The 11,083-nt window shown below is 39.0% G+C and overlaps 1 protein-coding gene across 1 annotated transcript in view; it reads left to right on the forward strand.

Annotated features, from left to right (window-relative positions):
* Window positions 1-11,083, forward strand: part of STOM (stomatin) — a 117,606-nt gene that overhangs the window by 101,838 nt on the left and 4,685 nt on the right. The window contains exons 2-4 of the mRNA XM_009322129.1: window positions 6,629-6,732; window positions 7,635-7,707; window positions 8,590-8,672. Of these exons, the coding sequence (XP_009320404.1) occupies window positions 6,629-6,732; window positions 7,635-7,707; window positions 8,590-8,672 (260 nt within the window). The remainder of the gene's footprint in view (window positions 1-6,628; window positions 6,733-7,634; window positions 7,708-8,589; window positions 8,673-11,083) is intronic.

The following is an 11,083-nucleotide window of genomic DNA, read 5'->3' on the forward strand; positions in this document are numbered from 1 at the left end:
CCCCGCCGGCCCCTCCGCGGCTTCCCCGGCTGACAGCGGCGCTGAGCCCGGCCGCGGCGGGACGGAGCCCGGCGTACGGTGTTGCCCAGCGGTGCCGCAGTTCACCGCTTCACATCTCTTTAGAAATAACGCACGGGAGGGTGGAAGAGCATCGCTGAGAGTTGGCCCCAGTTGCGTAACTTGGGGTTTTTTTTGTGTTTTGTTTTCCTGTACGGTAACTCGGGTCACTAAGGGGAAAGCTAAACAAATGATTAAGAGCGGAGTCAACAGAAGTAATCCCCGAGGCGCTGCACCAGTGAATGAGAACAAGAAGATTTTGGGGACTGGTTGTTTACACCGCTCGTGCTTTTCGCTTGAGCAAAATGTTAGATAGTGAAGGAATAGATAGACTGGAGGAAGTGATAAAAGTAAATTATATTTCCTCACGTGGCGCAGTGAAGCAGTAGTTAATTTTTACTTCTTGACATTGTTACGCTAGTGGGTTTTGGCCTTTCAGTCGGTAGGTGTGAGCGTAACCCAGGTCGGGAAGTTTTGGAGATGATGCACTAAAATAACACAACTAACAGTTTCTGTCCCTGGAGGCTGGAGCGTTTTCCTGTTACCTGCGTTGTTCAGAAACAGACTACAGAAAAGTCATGATTTATTTTATGTTTTTGCATAAAAAACATTTATTTTATTTTTTCATTTGCAACTGGTGAAGGACCTGTATTTAGAAGATCGCTTTATATATGAAGGCTTTGGCTAGGTAACCTCAGTTGTTGTATAAATAACTGTAGATCTATTTGGGCCCCGTGCCTAATGGCACATGCTAGTTCTTATATCCTTGAAGAGGATCTACATTTCATTCTGTAAGTATGTTAGTTATTAATACCTAACAGCGGTCACTCTGATGCTAACCTTGTCTGGGACTCAGCAAGCCTTTCACTTTATGTGCTGCTGAGGTTGTTTCTTCTGTACTTACTGTGCGATGTGTTGTTTTGGAGGCTAAAGCTGGCTACCAATTATTTTTGTTATAATAAAGTACGGAGTAAACGGCATTAGACATAATTTTGCTATTTCCCATGTGAAAGGCTTTGAGAAGCATCTGAAAAGACATTTAGTTCTCATTGAAAGTAATATTCCTTATTGTTCCTGACAGTTTGCTAATTGGCAAACAATTGAATAACTGTCGTAGAATAACACCCTTCAGTCACTCTCAGACTATCCTGGATTTGACCGAGCAGCATGAAAATGGAGATCTCCATCTAGCATTGCTTGCCTGCTTGTTCAGTCCAGTTGATCTCCCATAGGCATTTTGTTTTAAATCTGGTGGGTTGTTTGCACGGCTGGGGGGGAAGGTCCCTTCCTCTCCTGGTACCTAGGAGTCTTGCGCGTTTTTGCTATTTGACGGTGGTGTGCTTGTTCAGATTGTGTAGTCTTTGCAGCAGAAAAAAAATCGCAAGTGAAGTGTATGCCACACCTCAAGCGGTAATGAGAACTCCCCCCTTCCACCTCAGCCTCCAGCACTAAGTGTTATTATCAAACAGTATTAACAATTTATGATCCAAGTGATAATTTCTTGCCAAAGTAACGGTAACTGTTCCAATCAGCCTTAAAGGGATAGAAGGCTGATTCAATTAAAATTTTTTTTTAATATTCTTTCTCCTCGTGATTTATTTCTTAAAGAGGTACGTAATCTATTGCAGACTGTCCGCAAATAAGATTCCTCTGATTAAATTCCGGGTGTGAGTTTTTAATATCTTGATAATAAAAGAGCAAGAATATCACAAGTGTTTGAACTGACGCTGTCAGGGTATCTGACAGAGTGTTCGGCACTTTAGAAAATCAAGGAGGAGAGAACCAAAGTTGAGTACCTAGAGTTACTGCAAGTTAAAAAAATGGACTTTCTGCTGTTGGTGCCTCATCAGCATTTGCAGCATGGAGAACTGCTTCACGACTGACCTGTAATTAAGCCTTGCAACTCTTCTATGTCAATAGTTGATTTTAAATCATAGCTGTTCATGATAGCTGCAGTTGTGAAGAGAGGTTGTTAAACATTTGTATTTAATAAAATATTAGAATACTAACACTACTTATTTTCAAGTAACTTTGATTTATTTTTAGGCTTTCTATTTTTTTATAGGTCATCTTCCTGTATTGGTATGGCTAGTTCAAACGTACTTTTTCAGACTGAAATTGTTTATTTCTTTGCAAATTTAAAATGTCTCACTGTTACGGAAAAAAATTAATTTTGTTCCACACATACTGCCTTTAGCATATTATTCTAACAGCTAGTTGCATATATCTATCTGCTCAAAAAATCCTGAACTCAACACTGTTTCCAAGAGAAAAGATGATAGTTATGAATTGCTTGAGATTAGAACCAGGTTTTGCTCTTAATCAGAGGCCTAGCTGATAACCTGGTATCTCTGTGTTTGATCCCTTGGAATGATACTATATTTTGCAATTCCCTAAACTCTACTTGAAATAAACTTGAAGCTTTAAAACCTTTTAAGGAAGGCAAAAAAATACATATACATATCTAAAAGAATTTCTGGAACATGGACTTAGAATGTTAATGGTAGCATTGGGTGAATCTGCAGCACCCATATTTTGTAAGTAGTTTGACTTTTAATTAATTGAGTTCCAGGGTGTGGTTTCCCCATTCTTTTTAGTCTAGTTGTTAGAAAATTGTGTGAATGCTGGATCTCCAGACCTGAAGGGATTCTCTTTGTCTGTTAATGTGAAATGATGCAAAGTCATGATGTATCTGACATCGCTGCATGTGTGTATGGCAGTCAATGCCATGGAGGATGACTGAGTTGATGGAGGAACAAGATGGGTGGAGGTCCATCTTGTAATGAAACAAACATTGTCTTCCTACAAGGAAAGGAAATAAACTAGGAAATATGAATGGATTTTTCTTTTTAAATATATATATGTATTTAAAAATAATAAAGGTTGCATGAAAAGTTAAGCAGGGGTGCTAAAGAAGTGATTGTGCTGCAGTGCAGAAGCCTTCAAGTTGCACAGTTGCAGCTGTGGTTGGTTGCCTTGGTTTGTGCACCAACAGCCTGCTATAAATTCACGTTGTGGGCTTGTCTGTTTTTTAACTTAGAAGAAAATTCCAGTGGAATGGTTAGAGATGGTGGAGTTGGGCTTGTTCTGGCGTAAGTGGGGCTTCGAGCATCTTTTCACGGCCAACAGAGAATAGTTGAAACGGAGTGGATGTTTTCATCATTGAAGAGTATTATTTCTTAATATAAATTATTTGTATGATTAATAACAGTTCTATGATTAATAGTAACAGCTGTAATACAACCATCTATTTGTCCTTTTCTTTCATGATTATATTTTCTAGGCCTTGTCTCTGCAAGTCATAGCGCCTTTAGAACGAGGGACAGCTCCCAACAGCAATAGCAGTGGAGAAAATGCAGTGTATGTTTTTAACATCATCTGAGTTTTTGGTGGTGTCTGTTTTTTGAAGCCATTACATTGTTTTTCTCATTGCTTTTTCAGCAACTGCATACATTACAGTATATTAATATTTAAATATATATCCCCAGCAATTATTGTTAATGATCATGCATCTGTTGTATGAGCAAGGTTTTGGTTTTGTTGGGGGTTTTTGTTCTTTTTCTTTGGGAGGAGTAAATTGCATTTCTCCTTTTTGAGTTTCATTATATATTGATATCAGTAATGTCACGTAGGGAGTCTGGCTTAGGGAGAAGCAAAACCCAGTTCTCTAGAGTTCCCAGGCAGAACCCTCACTACAAAACCATTTTTCCTTATTTTTTATTCTAGTTCTCTTTACCTAATCTCGAATGCTACAGATGCAGCTAAGAAATAAAAGGCAAACTTTTTATCCTTGCTTTGCATCTGGATCACAAAATATGCTGAAAGTCTGTTTTCAGTAGTTCTCTAGTTGTTTTGTGGGGTCTTAGTGAAAAGAATATCTCTTTGAGCTCTTCTTTGACACTGCCTGCCAAAAGCAAAGATACGTTTTGTCTCTGTTCAAAGGTTTGCATATGTGATGGGTGAAAGAGGGCTGGCAGGCGGTATGCTGTAGCCACTTAGTGTGGTGTAAAATCTTTTTTTTTTTTTTTTTTTTTAACCCCAGCACATTGGGTGGGCTGGGCTATGCATCATGGGCCAGAGGTGCATCTGAGGTTGTTACATCTGCACCCTCTCTGTCAGTCTCATTTCAGTACTGTTGAACTAGCTGCTATTTAGAATCCCGTATCAATGAGCCTGACTGAGAAATCTGGCAAGAATGGCCCATTGATGAAATTATCCAAGATCTGTGAATGAGATGTTAAAAAATTGCAATAAGAAAGCTCTTCCACAGATGCCAATCATGTTTCTTGTAGTTTTTCACGAGACAGCATCTCTCTTGCTTTTTGTATTGTGAAATATATCACATGATGGGACAATCATTGAGTAAGCGCACACATTATTTAGCAACAATCTTTAAATTTTACATTATTTGAGTTGTGACTTCTACCTTCTTGTTCAACATGGAAGCAAATGGATAATTTTTTTCCACGCTGTAGTTCTGGTAAGAGCAGGTGGGCGGTTGGCAGTGAAGACTTGATGTTAAACTGTAAAGCAGAACTGAAGCAGGATCCTCAGCTCCTTTAGGTTTATAAAAGTTATTAAGTAAAAGAGATAAGGAGACCTTTCCTCCCTGTCAGTGTCGATTGTGAATACTTTTTATGGTTTTAGGCTGTCTACTACCTTGTTGCTAAATGAAAGGTAACGTTCCCTTCACTAATGAGTTTACAGATGTTGCTTAATGCTGACAGCTGCTTAATACTGATCTGTGTAGGTAATGCATTTGCTTGGCTTTCGCAGGAGGCCTGGAAATTACTCCTTTAATCTGGTATTTCCACTATGTAATAATAAACCTGTGGGGGAATGTCTTTAGGTAATTTTCCATAGAGGAACTTTAAAATGACGCATGATATGACACGTCCTTGAGGGTTATTATACTGGCGTGTGACAGGGATACAAATTACAGGTAAGATAGCCAACTGGCTTCAGAAGCTTTGAGACACTTCATAAAGTTCAAGATACTGTGTGCGACAAAAACTTACTATTCTCCACCACCTCCATATTCCATCTTATTTGAAAGGCTAGGAGTAGCTCTAAGACCCACAATCGGTGAAAAAGAGGACTGGAAACTTCAATATTGGTTCCCAGTCATTTTGCTGACTTCCATGACTTTAGTCAAATATTGTGGATCGAAATTTGCAAAGTATATTCTATTATTGGCTATTACTCGCTTTCAGGGTTAGGGTAATGTTTGCATATTTCAAGGTTAGGGTAATATCTTGCCAGATTTCTCAGTCAGGCTCATTGGTACGGGATTCTACTGCTGCCTATTGGTCATTCTGCTAGAGAAAACTGAGGAAGAGGGAAGCATCTGAGAGTCTATACTTAAATGTTGGCATACTTAGTTCTGCATAAATGTTACTTGGACCGCGTTCTACCCTCAGCTATCTTGTGCAACTGCTAGAGACTAGCGAATATGCAAATATTGTGGATCGAAATTTGCAAAGTATATTCTATTATTGGCTATGACTCGCTTTCAAGGTTAGGGTAATGTTTGCATATTTGCAGCACTGTAAGAGGATAGTTACAGTTCAGCAAAGTCAGGAAGTGTGGTCCAGAAGCAACATTCTTTCATCTAAATGTGAGAATTGTGTTTTTCTAAGCTTTGCAGGTGCTTCTTGGCATTTTGTACTTTTGGCTTTTTAAAGGGTGGAGTGAGAAAGATTGAATTTCAGTATCTCCACAGTAGGAATGTGATGGTTGTGAGTGCTCGGTTTCACCCTGGGATACCCCCACTTGGCAGTGGGTTCCTGGCAGCCTGTTAGGAGTCTTAGCTGGCAGGGTAAGAAACTTCCTATAGCTTTATGAATGCTTCCCAGCATGTCCATTTTGTCATGCTGCGTTGCTTTTTTTAGCTGTGTAGTACTTGAAACCACTAGCTCTTGTTATTTGCTGATTCTGGAAATAGCTTCAGTTGGTGTCATTTCGTGACAGAGAACTACGATGTTTGTTTTCTAAGCATAAGGAGTCTTTGGCCAAGAAATGCTTTATAGAGGCTTTATTTCATGTCCAGCTAATCTTGCACTGCATCTTATCCTTCTGCCTAGATACAACAGTTCTGAGAATGACGGTTTTCTTAGATCTGCACCTATGACAGCTGGAACATAAACCAAATTCTAAATGTCCTGTCGCTAGAGTTGATAGGCCATGGAGTATTTGCATTTAATTCATTAAGCAAGTGTTGCTCTGACTTCCTTAGACAATAAAAGAACAGGATTTCTACTGCTGCCTATTGGTCATTCTGCTAGAGAAAACTAGCAGAGGAAGAGGGAAGCATCTGAGAGTCTATACTTAAATGTTGGCATACTTAGTTCTGCATAAATGTTACTTGGACCGCGTTCTACCCTCAGCTATCTTGTGCAACTGCTAGAGACTAGTGAAAATGATAGCAGAATTTGGCTTTTTATTTGACTTCTGACCTAAACCCAATCAGTTTGGCCAGAGGAGTGGTGCTAACAGTGGCTTATCTCAAGGAATATTCAACACAAATATCCAACTGTAGGCACTTTCTTTAACGGGCACTCTTTTCTTGCAGATGACTCTGATACTGGCCTTGGTTTGTGTGGATGGATCCTGGTGATCACTTCACTTTTTTTCACTGTTCTTACATTTCCTATATCAATCTGGATGTGCATAAAGGTAAAATTGTTCACTGCTAAGTTGGATTAAAACTTTAAGCAATGCAGATGCCTCCTAGTGGTTATTACTGTTCTCTATTTATTTGTTTTAAACACAAATTAATCTAACTTTATTCTTTCTTGAACTGTAACAGGCAGTATATAGCAGACCCCAACATTTTGGTGCATTAATCTTCAAAACAAAAAGAAAAATGTGATTGCAGGATTTAGTCAAAATGATTTTTGCATTGACATCTTTACTACATCTACCCAGTTGCCATTAGTATATAAGCTAGTTTGGAAGATCAGAACAATTGCAAGAACACGTAATTACTCTTGGAGGAATGATATTTTTTTTTTAAGGAGATCTCTCCCTATATATGTATGTGTGTAAATATGAAGTATATAAATATATAAGTATGTACAGATATGTGGCTGTATGTGACAGATTCTTAGAGAATGTGTCATCTGTGATTGCTTTGAGCTTGATGTTCTCAGTTTGCAGACTGGAGGAAATAACTCCTGCTTTGTTTTGGCTAATACACCGCATCAGAATTAGAGCTGGAAAAACCTCTGCTGGGTCACGTATCCTGCACTTTGTTTTGTTGTTGCCAGGATATTCCTGATGGCTGCTTCTAGTGCTTGGTCCTGCCCAGATGACGTGCTGTTGCTTCTGCTGTTGATAGATGGTGCCATAGTCTGAAGAATATTTCTTGTGGAATATTGTCCTGACTGTTCCTTTTGCTGTTTGCTTTTTGACAATAAAGTTTAGGCTAAAATTCTCAGAAGAAGCCAGTATAGAAATGAAATGTAACATATGTTACATTTGAGTCTTAAGTCCGTCTTAGACTAGTGTATATGTAGCTTGGCATCCGTCGCATGGCTTCTGGAAACCCTTGCATGACATCCAACTATTTATTACAGATTATAAAGGAATACGAGCGAGCCATCATATTCAGACTTGGACGCATCTTAAAAGGGGGAGCAAAGGGACCAGGTATGTCCTGGAGAGCATTCTTAGTCTTTGTTCTAATTAAGTCATCGGCAAAATAATAGCTGTCTAGAGACATTGCATTAGACTGGCGAATGGATTTCTCAAGAACTTTGTAACTTCCAGTAAGAGGATATGTTACTTTATATGGAGAAGATAGTAAACTAATTGTCTGTGATCCTTACCCAGATCTCCTTAGTTAATGTACGGTCTTCAGGTAGAATCAAAAGCACAGAGTGTAAAGGGAGGAATAATGGCATCAAATGTGCCATTTTAAAAAAGCAGTTTAGTATGTGAGTTAAATGGCTCACATACACATATGTTTTCAAATGCTCTGAAAGCCTTGATGTTCTTCAAAAGAAATAGAAGCAATTAAATTATTTGATAGTTTTGAAAAGTTTCCTGTGTATGAGATCTGAAAGGATGTTATTTTCAGCTGTTGCTCCTGCTGCTCAAAGTGACAGAAAGGGGCAAAAGCTTCTTCCTTCATTTTCATCCAGATTTTGCAATACTTCCACATTGCTGTAAGGTTGAAGAATTACAGTGATCCACCGGAACAAAAGGAGGTTGACAGTTTCTGCTTGCCAGAATTAGGCCCCACAAGTAACTATATGGGACAAATTTTCAACAACTGTTAACAGTTCTGGGTTTTTTTTCCAAATGTTAAAGATCTCAAAATAAGTTAGATGTGAATAAATGGAAGTTTCTCAGCATACTTTTTTGAAAATCTTATCCTGATTTGAAAGCCACTAACGAACATGCTGCTGAGCTCATTACAAAGAGGGCTATACAGCTGCAGTGGCTGGATTTAAGCTTACTTCAGTAGCAAGTTTCATCTGTTTTAATGACCCATTTTCACATCTTCTTGAATGGATTTTTTTTGTACAGGTTTGTTTTTTGTCCTGCCCTGCACAGACAGCTTCATCAAAGTTGATATGAGGACCATCTCTTTCGATATTCCTCCCCAAGAGGTGAGTTTGCACTTGCCTTTGTATCTGCAAAAGTGTGTGCAGAATTTTTTGCACTTTCTTTTTCCTTTTCCCCTTTCAGTTTTGGGTAGCATGTAGTTTTAATGTAGATTTCTTGTGCAGGTTCAATGTGTTGTGAAGAATGTATATATCCTTTAGTAGTGTCATTCAATAAGAGAAGATTGCTGAAAGAGAACATATTATGCTGTCTTCTAAGGACCAGATAAGATAACTTAATACTGTCTAAGAGCTAGAATGGGAGGGGTTTGGAAGTCGCTGGACTTCATGCAACATTCTCTAATTGTTTCTGTGAAATCTGGAAGATTTGCAGAAGCAGCAGTAATCTTTCCTATGCCAATTTATCCAGATGTATAAACTAGCTAAAATAATGGGATGAAATTATTACATACATCAAATGCTATTAGTAGCAACTCAGGGTAATGGTCCGCTCCCTTATGTGAGTTTTGTGTACATGTTGTTTCTGTGTCCTGCTATGCACAGGAACGTTATGAAGGTGTACCGCACCTAATGTCACCACGACAACCGACATCTTTCAGTTTGAAGGTCCTAAAGAAGAAAACCATGACTTCTATTTCTAGTCTGTTTTTCCTTGGACATTGTAGTTTTTTAGCAGAATTTCTCCACAGCATTAAGCTAGCTGAACTCAGTGATGCCAACTCAATGGATTACAAAAGAATAAAAAACAAGTAGCCCTCTAAAAATAAGTTAGTGAACAATTGTATGTTGATGCTTATAACTGTATCCCCCTTGTATCTGGTGTACTTTGCAAGTCAAAGATGCTTGACGCAACCTGTCTGGTGCATCTGTTTCCTGTCATATTTGCTAGTTGTGTATTGCTCATCATTAATTGTAGATTTAGACAAATGGCAACTGTCATGGTACACTCTAAAGGGTAATTGGTAGAAACCTAATCACTGGCAGGCAAAATGGGCTTGCAGCTGCTGATGTGCCATTAGTGAAGCCATCTGTTCTACACTTTTTCTTCTTACTTGATTTAAATATGCATATGGATTTAGGTTTGTTTGTGTTCCGTAGGTATAAGCAGAAATACATTTTTATTTGTACAACATGATTTCTGTGCATGCTACTCATTCTTTGTTTATCTTATGCTATTATGAAAAGCCTGCTAAAATAGGTAGTTTGGGGAAGGACAGAGCAGGTAAGTCTTGAAGGTTAAGTAACTCGCATGTCCCTCTCTCTTGTCAAATAACATAATAGTAATTGTCTAACATGGAATTGGGACACCTCTTCTCTTGGTCGTGTGGCATATTTCAATGTCTTTTTAACTTAACTTTAAAGTACAATTAATATTAATGCTTCCTCCTGGTGGACCCTCTCCTAAACCTTCAAGAATCTCTATCTTTGCAAGTACATCTTTTGCTTAACATACAAGTGTTAAACTCAGTAAATCACTTGAATCTAGCTCTGAGGATGTTCACAAATTGGATTTCCTCCGCAACTTGTCTAGAAATCACCACATATGCATTTAGTAGCACAAGGTGACATTTCAATCAGAAGTACCTCCAAGAAGGACAATGAACTGCTAAATAATACCAGAGATATTTCTAATTAAATGTTGAAGTGAGGCTGACACCCATGCAGCTGAAATACATCAGGCCATTAGGACAGGCAAAACCAATTTCGTAAGTAGCTAGACCTACTTCAGTGAAACCTTCCAGTCTTTTCTAAAATAGCTCATGGGCACGGCTCTCTGTTTCTCTAAGCTTCATTATACACCGACATCCTTTTTTACAAAGTTTCTGCAATTCTATAAAGTAACTTACACAGCCACTGCTGGGCTAGAGTCTCCGGCATTGGCCATTCCTGTGTTATGGAATAAACAGTAGTTGAGAACTGCCTTCAGCTACAGTCATACCTGCAGCATGGGAAACTCATTTGTGATGTTTCTTTGAAAGTGCAGCTGAAATACACTCCCTCTTCCCTTGCCTGCTTTTTAAATAGGCTGCCTGTTTTGCCCTTGTTTTATAAACTGACGCACCTGCAGAGTTATGTCTTGCCAAATCAATAGTCTTGTGACTGAAGTTAAATGCAAGTGAAAATCTGATGTGTCCTATATTTGCAATGATACTCATTATTAGCCTTTTTCCTCGGTGCAGAAACATCAAACGAGCCCCTCTCATACATGTTCCAGTGTGTGCTCTTGACTGGAGTGCTTTAACCCATTTTGAATGTAGTGGTCCTGTATCCCCGTCTCTGCATTTAAACAAAGCAACTCTGAGTGCTAACGTTCTTGAGCCTTTTCTGTTACCTCAGTCCTTCATTATGCGTACCTCTTGCATTCCCGTAGTCACTCTGCCTCTTACACATCTGTTATTATAAGCCTCACCGAAATAGGGGGGGGGGGGGGGGGGGGGGGGGGGCCCCCGGGTTGT

The sequence above is a fragment of the Pygoscelis adeliae genome, unplaced genomic scaffold (genome assembly GCF_000699105.1).
Source record: "Pygoscelis adeliae isolate BGI_AS28 unplaced genomic scaffold, ASM69910v1 Scaffold114, whole genome shotgun sequence".
Classification (NCBI taxonomy): Eukaryota; Metazoa; Chordata; class Aves; order Sphenisciformes; family Spheniscidae; genus Pygoscelis; species Pygoscelis adeliae.